Consider the following 15,214-nt stretch of genomic DNA (forward strand, 5'->3'; position numbering starts at 1 on the left):
ACTCATTAGGTATTGCACTATCTAAAAGCTTGTTCCTCAGAAGTCACTAATAGCTTCCGCTAATTCTAGGAGTAGCAAAAGATTCATCTATTCGCCATACTTTTGACATCCCAGGTATACCCATGTATGCAGAACAGATCGCTTTTGATATAGAACGCCAACACATGCACCTTTTCCCATAGTATCGTACATGATAATCTATCCCACAAGCATGATATCTCCATCATCGTCTTCGCCCTCGGCATCAACATCATCACCTCTGAGCGGTGCAGGTAGCTTCACTCTTACCTTCTCATACACTTCCTCATACTTTTGCTTCTCTGCAACACTGTTGTGGTGTTCAAATACCTTGATCATGAGACCACAAGCGACCGCCATCCACAGCGGCCTATTGCTGTGTTTGGCGTGTTGACGCACCGCATTGGCAGCGGATGACGATTTGTCGGTGACAGGCTCGATAAAGAAGCGTGCGGTGAAATAACATAAAGACATGACGACAAACTCGCGATTATGCGTGCGTTTGAAGAGATCATGAGATTTCTGCGTCGCATTGTTCATTAGAGTTTTCAAGCGGTTAATGGAGGGATCGAGAGTGCACAGGGCGTTGACGAGAGTGAATGCCATGCGAACGTATTGGCTGGGGTGTTCTTCGCATGCCAATCGTAACTTTGACAACAGTGCGCCAACATTCTCGTGATCTGAATTGGCTGGATCCCTCGCAATGAGTAGCCGGTTCATAGCAGCAAGTATAGCAAGCTCGCTTGTCAGCGTCGGCACGGAGTTCTTGTCAGTGAGTACGAGAACACCCGATGTATATATAGCATGCGCAGCATCGAAACGACCGTTTGTCTGGTCGATGATGGCTTCCAGATATGACAGCGATTGGGTGTAATCCTGCTGGTTGACATAGGGAGCAGACGTGATGCGTTTCGTAAGCGAGCTTAAAGCATCGGTGGCAGTCGTGTATTCCTCTCGATGTGCTGCTATAAGCCCAAGGGTGAATGTAGCATGCCAATCCAGCACTTTTCGCCACTGTGTCTGCGCACATGCCGTGGATATAGGTAAGCAAAAGGACGATTGCCTGCGCATCGAGTCTCGAGTTCGGGAACGGGCTTCTTGAACCAGCTGAAGTGATTTTTCATGCATGCTCTGGTCCAAGGCACATATGAGGAAGCACAATGCCTTAATATCCTCTCTTGGGAGCCAGGTAAATACCAGCTCGTCGCGGCCATCAACATTTCTCCTGAAAATGCCGCCAGTGTCTGTTGTAAGATTCCCACCCGACGTCCGATCAAGTGTCACGGTGAAAACACCACTCTCGGTCCCGAGACCATCATCGTTCTCGTCTGCAGTGGCTTGTATAAGGGAAGTCGATTTCGCGCTGTCAGGTGCGTTTTGGTGTACGCTACAAGCCAGGTCGATAACGCTGAAAAGGGTGCCAAATGATCCTTGCTGCTTCGCCGACATCGTCAGTTGCAGGCTGCGAGCTTGCGCAATCGCTCGTTGGGCTTCAATCAGGCGGTCTTGAGCACTGGATCGCAGGTGAACCATCGCCTCCAAAGCATGACAGGTAAAGGCTACTGCAGTATCGCCACGTTTCTCTGCATACGCGTTGATAGCATGCAGTTGCTGGAGCGCAGGTATTGCCTCAACACGGTCGGTGCTCTGCAACAGCAAGGAGATTTTCAGGAATCGAAATGCATACACCCAGGCAATCTGTTGGAATGTTTCGGCTTCCGAGATATTCTTGTCGACAGCCTTCAATGCCGCTCGATGATTTGTCTGGTACTGGTAACGAGCTTGGAGGTGCAGCATGCTGTAGCGTAGATCTTGGAGTCGGCACCGCGCACATAGCGAAATGCCCTTGGATAGGATTGCATCGATCTCAGTCGTGTTGTCTGTTTCTTCAATGAGCAAGCTTGCATATCTTAATCTCAATTTCGCCTCCTCTCGCGGCTGCAGATTGAACTTTCTAAGTACAGCGTCCATACACCCCATTGCAGTCGACATGAGCTTGTAGTATTGCCGGATATCGATATTTCTCTTCTGTCGTGCTATTGTCGGCCCGATGCTGCGTGCCGCAGCGATGTACTCATCGGCTGTTGAAAGTAGCATGATGGATAGATCGACGGGTGCCGCCTTGTGTGGCAGTTGTGGGTGAGCGGATTTTGTGGGAGATGTAAGCTGATGCGACGCAGGTCGAGGAATGACCACTTTGGGATGTGATCTCGGTTGCGAAGATGACTGTTGAGAAGGAGCGTCTCGCGATGGCGTCTGCTGCGTGGGTGTAGTCGAAACGGGTCGTGGCTGTTGTAATGGCGTCTGTTGTGAAGGTGTACGCTGTGTCGGTGTGACCTGCACTGGTCTCGGCTGTTGTGATGGTGCTTGATGCGAGGGCGTACGCTGTGTTGGTGTAGTTTGTATCGGTCGCGAAGGCTGCTGGTATGCCTGTGGCAGCGTGCGCTGAGGGGTAATCTGTACCTGCGGTACGGAGCGAGTCTGAGGTTCGATACTCATCTGGGTTTGACTGATTGAAGCTCTTTGTTGATGTCGCTGTTGCTGCTCGATATTAGACATAATGTGATTTCCCGGTGGCCTTTGCTGCTGTTGCAGAGTCTGGTTTTGCACCGGTGTACTTGGTGGTCTTTGCGGTGGTCTCTGGATGTTTTCTTGATGCGAGATAGGCCGTTGTACTGGCCTAGACACAGGTGGTGTAGGAACCTGCTGCGCGCTCTGCCGTCGGTACATGTCCTGAGAACCATCCATTTGCGAGATCCCACCGTTACCTATGCGCTGTATCGGTACCTGCACTTGCCTGATGCTCGGGCTTGATGTTCGCGGACTGGACATCTGGTGATACGGCATAGAGCTGGGGGATCGCTGAGGTATCATAACTTGCGGCTGCGCTCGTGCTTGTGGCTGAGGTTGCGGTGAAGGTTGCGGTCGAGGCTGCGATGGATGAACCTGATGATACTGCTGCGGCTGTTGATGTTGCCGCTGTTGCTGTTGCTGCTGCTGTTGCTGCGGCTGCGGCTGCCGTTGCTGCGGCTGCCGTTGCTGCGGCTGCTGGGGTGACTGCTGATACTGCAGCTGTTGTTGAGGCATCTGCTGGTACTGAGAATGCTGATATGCTCGCTGCTGGTACTGCTGCTGTGGAGAGTATGTTTGTTGTTGCTGTGGCGGATACATTTGCTGTTGTTGCGGCGGATATGTTTGCTGATGCTGAGGCATTGTCATGAACTGCTGGCTTTGCGGTCGTGATATGACCACCTGGGGTTGCTGCGGCTGCGGCTGGTAACCATGGTGCATGCGGTTCTGCGCTGGAGGGTACTGCTGGTATTGTTGGGGATGCTGCGGGGCCTGGCCATACTGCTGGTAGCCATTCTGCGACTGCTGTGGAGGGTACTGGGCGTTCGGTCGATTCGGGTAGCCATACTGCTGATTATATCGTGGATCCATGGCTGTATTGTGTGCTTCGGCGAGGTGCAATCACCGGGCATTGTGCTATGTCATGACATCGTGAGTGTTTGTGGGGTTACGAAGGCAGTGTTGAAAGTCGCGATGCTCAGTGTCAGGCGCGATCGCGGACCGCGGAGGTTTATTCTGATTGGCTGACGCGCGCATATCGATTAGACGAGCCATCCCTGCAAACCGAGGTATGTCTTGTTCAAATGTCGAGTGGCAGCATTTTCTCCTTTGCTCGCCACCTGAATACTGTGCTTTGTATCGAGCAGTAATACATGCAAAAGATCCCAGAGGCTAATTGGATAGAGAGCCAAGGTACCAGACTTTCATCCACCAATTGGCGTCACGGTTCGAAGGCTCCAGCAGAATCAGAAAAGACACGTCTGAATCTCACAGCACAACCAGGGTCCAGACAACATGTCGTGGATTTTTGGTCATAGCAAGACTTCTTACACACACCATGCCTCGCCAATCCCATTGATAACCAAGAACGGAACCAACACTTCTCTTCCAGAGATCGCCCAAGCTTCGATAGCACCATGTCGCTTGAACCCGTTCTTGTTCAACGGACACCTCCAGACAATGTTCACGGCATGGAAGGATCCCGGACCGCCAATTTACTACAAGCGTCACATCTACACATCCAATCACACTGTTTACCCTGGAACATTCGCCGTAGACTTTGTGACTGGTAAAGAAGAGGGAGAAGCCGCGGCGAAAGATTCCGAGCTACCAGAGCGTACCACCCTCTACTCTGACAAGGAATGGGACCATGTTCGCAGCGATGACAACAAACCCATGCTCATCGCCCTCCATGGCCTCACGGGCGGCAGCCACGAAGTCTACCTCCGCGAGACACTCGCACCCCTCACAGCATCTGGCTGGGAAGCTTGTGTAGTCAACGGACGCGGCTGCGCCCTGTCCAAGATCACTACGCCGCAACTATTCAACGCAAGAGCAACCTGGGACGTCAGGCAAGTCATTAACGAGCTGCGAGTCCTCTTCCCCAACAGGCCGCTCTACGCCGTTGGGTACTCACTCGGCGCCAACATCCTCACGAACTATTGCGGCGAGGAAGGCGACAAGTGCGTGCTCAAGGCTGCGGTGGCCAACTCCAACCCCTGGAACCTGGAGTTGTGCAACGTGGAGCTGAACAGGACATACCTGGGCGTCCATGTGTACTCGCGCACCATGGGGAAGAATCTGATGGGCCTGTATGAGCGACACAAGGAGCAGATGCTGCAGAACCAGGATATAAAGTCTGAGTTGGTTGAGAAGTGCAAGTACCTTTACGAGTTCGATAGACACGTGCAGTGTCCGACGTGGGGATATCCGACGGAGGGAGCGTATTACAGGGACGCGCAGAGTGTGGATGCTCTGGTTGCGGTTAGGATACCGTTTTTGGGGATCAATGCTGAAGACGATCCGGTAAGTGAACATTGGACGAATCATGTGTGCGATATACTGGCTGTCTTACTGACTATGCGTATAGATATCCTCCAAAGCTGCCATTCCGTACGAAGAGTTCAAGCAGAACCCCTACACACTGCTATGCACCACCGACTGGGGTGGTCATCTTGGGTCCTTCCAGCTCGGAGGTGGCAGATGGTTTGCAACGGCTACCGCATCTTTCCTGAACAAAGTTCACAGCACCATCGACCACGAAGTATCCGGAGTTGAGCGCGAGGAAGACAAGGTCGACGCGCCCAACAAAGTGTATCCCATCTTTGATCCCAACCATAGACGACTGGTCCTGCCGGAGGCGTAGACGGCGATTTAGACTTGCATTGCGCGGAATCGGGTATCATAGACTTGTAGACATCGTAGACTCTTAGAACAGCTCACTACCCCCTCTTCAACCGAAGCTCACCCTCTTCTTGGGCTTGAACTTCCCATCCTTCTTGGTCAACTTCTTAGGTTCATCGGCCTCGGCGTCGTCATGCGAAGACTTCTTCTTCTTCTTCTTGAGACTCTGTTTCCTCTCCTCCTAAAATGTCGTTAGCACACGCTCCCCGCATACCGGCAGCCTACGCAAGTGAACTCACAAAATCTGCCTTCTTGTCCTCTAATCTGCCCTCAGCCTCCTTCCTCTTGGCCTCCCGAATCTCCTCCAGTTGCCTCGCGCGCATGATCTTGCTCTCAATGTGCCCCTCCTTTTGCGCATTCACAATGCTCATGATCGCCAACATGCTTGCTGGATCATCGACAAACACCTTGCCCTTCTTCTGGCCCTTTGGCTTCGCAATGCCCGCCGGTACAATCGAGTTCAGCTTGGGGATATCGAGCTCCGCCTCAGTATAGACGCGCTTCTTCTTCTTGCCATCCTTGGATTTACTCGACTTAGTCTTCTGCTCGCCACCGGGCTTCGCAAGAGACAGTGACTTTTGGCGGCGTTTGGAAATTCCCTCTGGTTTCTTGCCACCGGCCTTAGATTTCGATGCGCCGGCACTTTTCCCCTTGGGACCGGCCTTGCCCTTGCTGCTGGGTTTCGAGGGCGCCATTGTGTGGTGTGGAATAAATTGTGAGGACGCGCTTCGAACTTCGCTCCAGGAACTTTTTCGATCGGCAACAGCGACCCACTTTTGCCGGCAACGTCAAGCGCCAAGCTCAGCCAACCTCGCGCCTGCCGCGACCGCAGCTCCTACAGCAGGCTTCAAGCACACCTCGACACCCACGCACGCCAGCGCATACACAATACCATATCGGTACGATGGAGGAAAACCGTCTTTTTCGCTTCCCCAAGCCGGCATGGCTGAACAGCGCAAACACGCGCACCTTCGGCGTCTACACTGCAGGAGCTCTGGTAGGCAGCATCTCACACGCCCAAGATCTGACTTCGTATTCTAATAATATGTCCAGTTTGCGCTTGGCTTCTACGCGCTCATCGATGTCGCCGTCTGGTCCAAGTCGATCATGAACCCCTCCGACCCGCCCGTTCACGTTACCTTCATCGACTGGATACCTGGCATCTGCTCTGCTCTGGGCATGCTCGTCATCAACTCGATCGACAAGTCGCGGCTGTCTGCCGACAGCTTCAGCTATAGCGGCAACGGCGTTGCCTGGAAGGCGAGGCTGGTGCTCTTCTTAGGCTTTGCGCTGCTGGCTGGCGGGCTGGCGGGCAGCGTGGTCGTGCTGGTCATGAAGTATATCGTGCCGGGCTATGTTTGGCCAACGATCTGGATGGGCGTTGGAAATGTCGTTTCGAATGCGCTGGTTATGTTAAGGTATGTTGGGTGTGGGCATAGTAAGAGAGTAAGGCTAACAAGATGCAGCTCCGCTGTGCTTTGGATCGCACAGAACATGGAGGACGAGTACACCTACAATTTGGCGCTTTGAGAGCGATCGTCGAACGAGTAGCACATGTATCGTGCAAGGCTGCGAACCAGGGAGGGTATGATGATTATGAAAGCGGAAAGCAGTGTTGATGTCTTGTGTATGGCTGTATGCATATGTTTGGAGCGTTTTATGATGCTAGTGCCAGAGGTGGCGTTCTGTCACATTGACGGTTCAAATTAATGATATTCTCGGCGTGAGCCGTTCACAACACTTGCACCCCCTGTCGTACCCTACATGACAATACAAGAACGCTCAGAGTATACAACAAAACTAAAGGTAAATCCCCTATCTCAGCCGCGTACAACCACATGCCTCATAATCACATACCGAGGCCTTCCACGCCCGGCGCTCTCCTAGCCCACATTACGTGCTAATATCGCTGCGACCTCTCATGGCCCGTTTCCGCCGGCTAGTCAGAAGTCTTGATCTTCATGGAAGAACAGCGTGAAGCTGATAATGGTGGCATAGATGGTCAGACCGCCAATGATGGACATGGCTGCTGCGCCGCCTGCGATCTGCTCCGAATGCCAGAGGAGCGTAGGGAGTGCGATTCCCATAACGACGAAAAACCCAGTGAGGAATCTTCCGAAGTCAATGACACCATTCCCTGAGCTCTCCATGAAATCATCTTGGTTCGATGCGCGCCCGCAGATCCAGTTGGGCAGCGGCGCGATTACGTAGGTCGCTACGACGAGAAGCGTAAGGTAGTTGTGGAACAGCGCCGCAGAGAGGATGACGAGGAGAAAGCCTATCGCAAGAACCTAGAGTGATACGTTAGATTCTGGAGGGTCTCTTGGAGTTTTGCGTGGCTATGCGCCGGCGGGGAACGTACGAAGCTCAACCCGATGATCGTCTTGATGCCGGCCATGTTTGGTCCGTCGTGCGAGGTGCGAAGTGTTTGGGGATTAGACTCGCGGAATCAAAAGGCTTTGTCCAGTGCCGAGTGCTTGCGCAAGTGGTTTCTTGCTGTCGTTGGTGGTGTTGCCTGCTCCAACAGCCTGGATCGATACGGCGCGAGGTTGGAGCTGGTCTTGGCAGTCCCAACTTAGCGCGATATCGAAGGTAAGAGCTACCAGTACCGAGCTATCGTCACCCCAGCTGCCTGCAATAAATACCAGCTTCCATCCACCAAGCTCCTTAGTGCCTCGACGTCTCCGGCTTATACGCCCCCATCTTACTGCCAGCAAATATTCAGACATTTGAACCTTGCACAACACCACGAACCCCACCTAAGCTCACTTCACCCCCGCAAGTCGCGCCTCCACCATGTTCCGCAACAACTACGACAACGATTCGGTGACGTTCTCACCGCAAGGCCGCATATTCCAAGTCGAATATGCACAAGAAGCCGTAAAGCAGGGTTCGGTCGTCGTCGGCATCGTCAGCAAGACACACGCTGTGCTCGCAGCAGTCAAGGTTCGTGGAGTAGCCTGGACTGCTTTTGAGGATGTGAACCCTGACATCCATTACAGCGTAATGCAGAGGAACTTTCTTCGTACCAGAAGAAGGTCATCCCTATCGACTCGCACTTCGGTGTCGCCCTCGCCGGTCTCGCCTCCGACGCCCGTGTACTCTCCAACTTCATGAAGCAGCAGTCGCTCGCCTCCCGTTTGACCTACGACCGAGCCATTCCCCTTTCTGAGATCGTATCACGTATTGCGGACCGCGCACAGACAAACACACAGCAGTACGGCAAGAGGCCATATGGTGTCGGGCTACTCATTGCAGGTGTTGATGCAAAGGGCCCTCACCTTTTCGAGTTCCAGCCCAGCGGTGTCACACAGGAGATGGTTGCTTGCGGTATCGGTGCCAGGAGTCAGATGGCCAGGACGTACCTCGAGAGACACCTCGACGAGTTCGACAGTGCTAGCAGAGAAGAGCTCATCAAGCACGCGTTGAGGGCACTCAAGGAGTCGCTGTCTCAGGACAAGGAACTCACAGTTGACAACACCAGTGTCGGAATTGGCGGCATTGGGGAGAACTTTGCGCTGCACGAGGGCCAGGATATTGCAGAGTGGCTGTCAACCACGTTCGAGAATGCCGAGGGTGGCAACGAGGAGGGCGGTGAGGCTATGGAGACAGACTTGTAGAGCAAGGACGAAAGTGAGGCTGCATATGAGGCGCGCTCGGACGATCTGCAAGCTAGAGGGGACATTGACTTCAGTAGGAGACCACTGGGCCGTTTTAAGACTATGTAGAGACGGCTATCTGCGCTCCAGCCGTCGTGGTATACGAGTAACCAGCCACGAAAATACGACGAACATGACTTCAAGATGCCAATAATTCTGATGTTGTTCTTTGCGTGCAAAGGCAGCGAACCGCTCATTTCCTGATGACTATTGTCCATGTCCCGTGGTATGCCGTGAAGGCTGAGATTTCGCATTCCGAATTATGAATGTACAAGAGGTAGTTGTATTATTAGAAACGCCCCCAGATCGGACGACATGGCTAGAGCCCTACTTAGATAGAGGTGTTGCTATAGTCACGTGCTGGCCGAGCTGCTGCTCCGAGCGGCGGCCATCCGCAACTTTCAATTCAACATCTCCAACCCATCCGCGACCCGCAAGCCCACCCACCGCCCCGTCAACCCGCATCCAACCATCACAATGTCGGCCACCTGGAAAGTTGCCGGTCTCTCGTACGCTTCCCCGCACCAATTGGCCCCGAGGACGGCGCATTAACAATTGCAAACAGCTACAACCGCTACATCTCGGTCGCATCGCGCGTTGTCCGCCGATCCCTCAAGGAGGAGCAGCGCATCGCCGCTGAGCGCAGGGGTGTCAGTGAGCTCAGGTTCGCCAAGTGGGAGGTGAGTCTACAACGGAGGGAGGCACCAGGTTCGGCGCGATTGGGGCTAATGATGGGCAGAACGGCAAGCAGGGCGATGTCAAGGAGCTGAACGACGCTGCTCTTCTGGCACAGGCTGCGGCCAAGGCTGAGGCTTCCGCTTAAATGCGCTGCGCATAGTCTGGGGGGAAGAGGGCTGAGGTGTGAATGCATACATGTACTATCAATGCCAAAGGAAGCTTTCTGGAGGACAGGCCAAAGCCAATACATAACCTGATTTGAACCCACTGCACGCGCGCACATGTCCATCGCAATTGTGACGTGACTCCAACATGAAATCGTTCGTGAGAGTTGAGAGTGATGTTCAGGTACCAGCTCGAGGTGATGAAGCCATTCAAACTTTCCCGCCAGCCGCTTCGGCGCGGGACTACTCCTCCACGACCATGGCAGACAGCTCTCACCGCCACAGCACCGCCTCGCTCCAGAATGCTGATGCTTGTTCGAGTCATGATGGAGCTGGTGATAACACTGCTCTATAGTGCAAATGACTGTTGCTAATATGCGCAGGCCCCTCACACGTGAATGCCACCCTGCAAAGCAACCTGCCGTTCAGGCAGGCATTCAGGCAGCCTATCTGCGCGCCGGAACCGAAGATCCATGATATCACAGAGAGATTTTTGAAAGCCAGCGACGGTATGTATATGCCCCTGTCATCAAGATTCCCGATGGACCTGCATGGTCAGGATGGTGGGGTAGTTGGTATCACCATATTGTGCCTTCCAAAACCGTCGAGCATGCACGATCGCACGACTGGACCTGGAACGAAGACACTAACAGCCCACAGCCCTAGAAGTCGGACAGCTCGTCAAAGATGACTACTTTACACTGTTTGAGTCCATTGGGGCTATCGAGGTAAGCATGACCAGTCGCGACCAAAATCGAGAACCTAATGTTTTCAGATTATGGATCCCAAAATGGACAGCGGGTTTCTCGCGCCAGGGGAGACGCTTGAGGATGAATACGATACCTCGAGCGCTTTACTGCCAGAGGAGATCATTGGTATCATGGACCAGCTACTCTGTTACGAGATGGCATGGCACACGGGGTACCCTCTCTCACAAACTCTCTTCACCTCAGTCTACATCGACAGGCTGCTGTGGCCAGAGCCTAAGACACTCGAGCAGTCTCAATTCATGCCAAACGGCGAAAGCGCACATGGTCCTTCTATGCAAGCATTACTACAAGTGCTGAGAGCATATTGTCTAGCGCTCATCAAAGGCTGCGACTACGTGATAGCGAAGATCACAAGTCGAGACTATTTCGAGGAGGAAGATTTCTGCACACAGACTTACAACCGAGTGCTTTTTGTCAGTACTCCAATTGACGTCTTCTTGAGGGAGCTCGACGCAGCAGTAGAAGTCATGGAAGAGTAAGCCCTACTTTGCTACACGCGTGATCGTGCTGACAGGAAATAGCACTGACCTCGACCTCAATGATGCACTTCGGTCAGCTATCATCTCCAGACTGAAACTCAGACAAGATTATCTCAGAGCTCTGGACCTAGACCACCCGCTCGAGCAAATGTCGTCTTCATGGTCACCAGTGCTTTCAGGTATGACTACGGTCAAAGCTACACACCAGCTTGGACAGTCTGTACCTGGAGCTTTCAGTACGAAGATGCAACGCAGACTGGCATCGACTGTACCTCCTCGACCCATTGTCGAATTCGAATTCAAGGATGCGTTGGATCTGCTTCAGCATCTCTGCGTCGATTGCGAGGAAGCGACTCGATTCATCGATCTGCCCCAAGATCCTCTGGAGTACCAGTCGTTCCTCTGGACTTTTGCATCAAGATCTCCCGCGCCACTGGCATACTCGAGATCTTATCTGTCGTCCCTGCTCTTCCATCCAGAAATCCTGAACTCTGCTGTCTCGTTACCACTGGCGGACGTCAAGACGCTGGTCTTCCCTTCTTCGCCATTTCTCGATCCCACCAACTGGACACTATCCCCGCCTCGAAATCCTCTACTCCCCAAACCACCACGACTACAAATGGCCATGCTCATCGACGAGTTTGTCGACCGCACAGGCCAGCCGTATCTTGATCTCTGGGTAGCGCTGGGCCAGAACCGCTGCCGTCTCCGCCGTATGCTCACCCACGTGATCACAGCCTGGGACCTCCTTCAAGCCGACGCCAGCATCGTTGACACCGATCTCGCGTCCGCCGCATCCGAACTTTCGGTCTTCGACCAAGTCCTCGAATTCTCCCTCTCCACATGGGTGTACCACAAGAAGCTGTGGATGATCGAGAAAGTCATCCTCCTCGGCTTCGAACAGGATATCTACCTCCCCGATGAGTTCTCAGGCATGTATCTCTTCCTATCGCTCATCGTCACTCGGCGCCGCGAACTACTCTCACGCATCCAAACCCACCACCACACACGGCACACATCGCTCCTACGCGAGCGCAGACTGCGCCTCGCAAATGACGTCGCAGACGCAGCTCCCTACCTCGACAGCCTCGCCGCCGAAGCAACCGGTACCGCCGCCCTCAGCCTCGCTCTCGCCCGCTTCTACACAATCGCCGGCTACTGCGGTCTCCTCCCCACCCCCGCCCGACCCTTTAGCTCCGAAAGCCTGCGCTACGAACTGCGCATGAAACCGTTTCTAGCTGTGCAGCCCTCCGAAGTCCCGCCCTTCGAGGACTTCCACGCGCACACGCAGCCCTACGGCGCGTACGCGGCGCCCGATCCCGGATTCGCAATGGACCTGCGCAACGAGGGCAGCGAGCTGTGGGCTGAAGTCGACGGCAACGTCAGGGCGGCGCGCGAGGCGTTTGTGGAGCTGAAGCGGCTGGGTGCGGGCGCGGCGCGGTGTGCGGGCGTGGAGCGCGTGTGGAGCAGCGAAGTGCAGAGTCTGCTTGCGAGTTGCGTTGCGCTTGGAGTCGCGGCGGCGGGGGTCAAGGACGCGGTGCGGAAAGCTGGGAGCGACGGAGACGTGAGAGCGCTGGGTATCCGGGCGGAGATTCCGGAGAGCGCGGCGAAGAAGAGGTATGCCGAGGGGTGGATTGTAGTCAAGGTTGTGAAGCAGTAAATACGAAGAATCGATAGTTTGAACACACCCTCAAGGGGTATGGGAGCGTGCCGTACTGTGCGGCACGCCGGGGTATCATAATCATAACTCCTCCAAACGCCGACAGCACACCGACTCAGCCCTTACACCTCCTCAAACACCCCTCCCTGACCTTTTTGATACTCTTCGCGCTCACGCCTCGCTCGCCGGACTGCTTCGCCTTGATGCCTGCTTCTTGCATGAGCTCCTGCATGAAGAGGATATAGTTGAGGTAGATCTGTGCAATCGTTAGTCGCGGGCCGGTGACCTCCGAGACTGCAGAAACAGAGGAAGGAAGGGAGCATGTGCCTCATGGGGCGACGTACCAGAATGTCGACGTTCTTGCTTAGAGGGCGATTGGCGTGCGCTTTCACGATCTTTTTGAGCGTGCCGCGGGGGTAGAGAGTTTGCGGCATGATGTGATGCGGGGATGTGAGAGCGTGGGGCGGTATGTGTGGTGTGCGCCTGCGCGTTGATGTTGTGGTTGCTGGGGAAGTGGTGTTGACGGTGCCGTGGGACGTGCGCGTGAGGCAGTTGCATCGTCGAAACGCAACGCGTTGGCACGTGAGAACAGCCGTTCACGCTCTGGAATTATCATACAAGATGCTCAAGTGCGATGTCAATTATGATATAGCCAATGGTCGGTATATAAAGTCATTCATTGCTACTCCATTCTCTATAAACGCATCAAATGTACGAGTAGAAGGGTGCAGATGAACAAATGAGAATCGATATAATACTCTATCTGGAAATTGGGACTATCACAAGATGATGTTACACAAGTCCCGACCAAACGAGATTTTGCATCTAACGCGCTCCTCAACGTGACTGTATTTACACCTTAAGACCCAACTCCTCAGCGTACGGCAGAACGAAGAGGTCGCCGACCGCAGAGACGGAAGCCCTGTTCTCGAGTAATGTCTTGGCGGCCTAAATGGTATGTCAGCATACTGTGGATAGTGGCGAGCTTCTGAAATACTTACAGACTTGACGGCCTCATCTGATACACCATCGATAGCCTTGGCAACCTCGTCGATCTGGTAGGCCTTGGAGTTGTTGACAAGGCCGTTGCCAGAGAGCTGGAGACCGGCGCGGATGTCCTGACCGTTCTCGAGCTCCTTGAACTTCGCGGCGGCCTTTGCCTTGGCGATCTGCTCGCTGGAGATTTCGCCAGCTGCGATCTTCTTGATGGCGTCGACGGCAGCCCTGGCGGTCTCGGCGACGGCCGTAGCAGAGCCGGTGATGGAGGTGTACAGAAGACCAGCGTCGGAGTAGATGCCGCTGGTGGTCTTGACCTGGGTGGAGGCTGTGGCCTTGGCCTGTCCGAGGATGGTGAAACCCGGCGACCACTTGACGGCGGACTGGCCACCAAGAAGAGAGCCGAGGACGGCAATCTCGGGCTTGTAGAACTCGCCGGTGAACGAGCTGGAGCCGGGGAAGGCAATGACGAAGGCGTTGCCGCCGTCGTGGGCGAGGCGCTCCTCACCGCCGTGGTACTTGGACGGCTCGGTGCCCTGGCTGAGCTGACGCGCGGGAGAGGCAGGGACTCCGTCAAAGAACTGGCCAACCCACTTGGAGAACTCGCCGTGGTCGGCGCCGTTGGCAACAACCGCGAAGTTGGACTTGGCGTATGCGCTCTTGGAGAATTCGGCGATGGTGTCAGCGTCGAGGTACTTGGTGTAGGGCGTGGATGAGGCCGAGGCGGTCGAGTTGCCGAGACCGCGGTGGAAGGCGAGGCTGTGGGCGGAGTTGACGGCCATCTCGAGGGGGCTGTGGACGAAGCGCTGGTGGGCGAAGTTGATCAGAGGCAGGACCTCCTCGTTGTAAACGTGGGCTGTGCGAGTCAGCGGGCATCCCCATCAATTGGCACGGTAGGCGCACGCTGGAACTTGGTTTGGCTGGCGACCTCGGCCAAGAGCTCGACGAAGTACGGCAGGTCGGCGCGGAGGAACTTGGCCTCGAGGACCAGGTTCTCGCGCGAGTGGTGGGTGGTCAGGGCAGCTCCCAGAAGCTCGGATTCGCGGACGATGCGCAGGGTCGACCGGCGCTCGGTGGCCTGTGATGCAATTGGCGTCAGTAGAGCTCGCCGGTGCGATACAGGGCGCTCGAGAGGAGCCGTGGGAAGCCTACCCGGAATGCGAAGTTGGCGAGGCCCTCGGTCAGGCCGGGCAGCGGCTGGTATCGCGTGCCGGCCTTTGCGACCAGCGCCAGCGTCGTCGTCGGGCCGGCAAAGTCTCTGCTGGCGAACTTGACGCCATTGGCCTCGCCCGACTGGTACTGGAAGGAGCCTGAGGCCGGGGCCGCGAGCCCGCGCTTCTGTGTCTGCAGCTGGCGGGCAGCTCGTTGCGCGCCCCGGCAGGCGGTAGTGCGGGACAGCATCGTGGAGGAGGCACCGATCGGGGGGCGGTGGAGCTGGGGGGGAAGGGCAATTGATGGAGGTCGATGGACCGGCCGTGCAAAGATGTTGCTGCGATGTGAGCGCCAAGGCCCGGTCAGCACGGCGAGCACGTCGCTG

The 15,214-nt window shown here is 55.0% G+C and overlaps 10 protein-coding genes across 10 annotated transcripts; 5 read left to right on the plus strand and 5 right to left on the minus strand.

Moving 5' to 3' along the window:
- Positions 1 to 4: 4 nt before the first annotated feature.
- On the minus strand, positions 5 to 3,535 carry C7974DRAFT_385717 (cohesin loading factor-domain-containing protein). The gene has a single exon (XM_046140982.1). It carries the CDS (start codon positions 3,457 to 3,459, stop codon positions 199 to 201), a length of 3,261 nt encoding a protein of 1,086 aa, XP_046001572.1. The 5' UTR covers positions 3,460 to 3,535; the 3' UTR covers positions 5 to 198.
- Positions 3,536 to 3,660: 125 nt separating this feature from the next.
- Positions 3,661 to 5,363, plus strand: C7974DRAFT_104995 (medium-chain fatty acid ethyl ester synthase/esterase-like protein 1). Its single transcript, XM_046134912.1, has 3 exons — positions 3,661 to 3,813; positions 3,862 to 4,893; positions 4,958 to 5,363. Exons 2-3 carry the CDS (start codon positions 3,883 to 3,885, stop codon positions 5,231 to 5,233), a joined length of 1,287 nt encoding a protein of 428 aa, XP_046001573.1. The 5' UTR covers positions 3,661 to 3,813; positions 3,862 to 3,882; the 3' UTR covers positions 5,234 to 5,363.
- C7974DRAFT_372491 (uncharacterized protein) lies at positions 5,321 to 5,966 on the minus strand (the record flags this gene model as incomplete). The annotated part of the gene is made up of 2 exons (XM_046140064.1): positions 5,321 to 5,452; positions 5,511 to 5,966. 2 exons carry the CDS (start codon positions 5,964 to 5,966, stop codon positions 5,321 to 5,323), a joined length of 588 nt encoding a protein of 195 aa, XP_046001574.1.
- A 132-nt stretch (positions 5,967 to 6,098) lies between these two features.
- On the plus strand, positions 6,099 to 7,010 carry C7974DRAFT_385721 (uncharacterized protein). The gene is made up of 3 exons (XM_046140983.1): positions 6,099 to 6,268; positions 6,325 to 6,689; positions 6,738 to 7,010. Exons 1-3 carry the CDS (start codon positions 6,176 to 6,178, stop codon positions 6,799 to 6,801), a joined length of 522 nt encoding a protein of 173 aa, XP_046001575.1. The 5' UTR covers positions 6,099 to 6,175; the 3' UTR covers positions 6,802 to 7,010.
- Positions 7,011 to 7,798, minus strand: C7974DRAFT_351296 (vacuolar protein sorting 55). Its single transcript, XM_046139480.1, has 2 exons — positions 7,634 to 7,798; positions 7,011 to 7,562 (listed from the first exon to the last, which is right to left on the minus strand). The coding sequence occupies exons 1-2, from the start codon at positions 7,667 to 7,669 to the stop codon at positions 7,215 to 7,217; spliced, it is 384 nt and encodes a 127-aa protein (XP_046001576.1). The 5' UTR covers positions 7,670 to 7,798; the 3' UTR covers positions 7,011 to 7,214.
- On the plus strand, positions 7,799 to 9,131 carry C7974DRAFT_385725 (nucleophile aminohydrolase). The gene is made up of 2 exons (XM_046140984.1): positions 7,799 to 8,217; positions 8,274 to 9,131. Exons 1-2 carry the CDS (start codon positions 8,068 to 8,070, stop codon positions 8,889 to 8,891), a joined length of 768 nt encoding a protein of 255 aa, XP_046001577.1. The 5' UTR covers positions 7,799 to 8,067; the 3' UTR covers positions 8,892 to 9,131.
- A 219-nt stretch (positions 9,132 to 9,350) lies between these two features.
- On the plus strand, positions 9,351 to 9,875 carry C7974DRAFT_385728 (mitochondrial ATP synthase epsilon chain-domain-containing protein). The gene is made up of 3 exons (XM_046140985.1): positions 9,351 to 9,439; positions 9,496 to 9,610; positions 9,670 to 9,875. The coding sequence occupies exons 1-3, from the start codon at positions 9,408 to 9,410 to the stop codon at positions 9,751 to 9,753; spliced, it is 231 nt and encodes a 76-aa protein (XP_046001578.1). The 5' UTR covers positions 9,351 to 9,407; the 3' UTR covers positions 9,754 to 9,875.
- Positions 9,876 to 10,031: 156 nt separating this feature from the next.
- On the plus strand, positions 10,032 to 12,681 carry C7974DRAFT_409132 (amino-acid N-acetyltransferase-like protein subunit Mak10; the record flags this gene model as incomplete). Its single annotated transcript, XM_046143377.1, has 5 exons — positions 10,032 to 10,107; positions 10,156 to 10,281; positions 10,433 to 10,500; positions 10,548 to 11,017; positions 11,064 to 12,681. 5 exons carry the CDS (start codon positions 10,032 to 10,034, stop codon positions 12,679 to 12,681), a joined length of 2,358 nt encoding a protein of 785 aa, XP_046001579.1.
- A 115-nt stretch (positions 12,682 to 12,796) lies between these two features.
- C7974DRAFT_409133 (uncharacterized protein) lies at positions 12,797 to 13,115 on the minus strand (the record flags this gene model as incomplete). The annotated part of the gene is made up of 2 exons (XM_046143378.1): positions 12,797 to 12,937; positions 13,026 to 13,115. 2 exons carry the CDS (start codon positions 13,113 to 13,115, stop codon positions 12,797 to 12,799), a joined length of 231 nt encoding a protein of 76 aa, XP_046001580.1.
- Positions 13,116 to 13,225: 110 nt separating this feature from the next.
- C7974DRAFT_385736 (Metalloenzyme, LuxS/M16 peptidase-like protein) lies at positions 13,226 to 15,152 on the minus strand. The gene is made up of 4 exons (XM_046140986.1): positions 14,830 to 15,152; positions 14,581 to 14,755; positions 13,683 to 14,533; positions 13,226 to 13,629 (listed from the first exon to the last, which is right to left on the minus strand). The coding sequence occupies exons 1-4, from the start codon at positions 15,076 to 15,078 to the stop codon at positions 13,534 to 13,536; spliced, it is 1,371 nt and encodes a 456-aa protein (XP_046001581.1). The 5' UTR covers positions 15,079 to 15,152; the 3' UTR covers positions 13,226 to 13,533.
- Between the last annotated feature and the right edge of the window lie 62 nt (positions 15,153 to 15,214).

The sequence above is a fragment of the Boeremia exigua genome (genome assembly GCF_020726555.1).
Source record: "Boeremia exigua strain MPI-SDFR-AT-0100 chromosome Unknown C7974scaffold_2, whole genome shotgun sequence".
Lineage (NCBI taxonomy): Eukaryota > Fungi > Ascomycota > Dothideomycetes > Pleosporales > Didymellaceae > Boeremia > Boeremia exigua.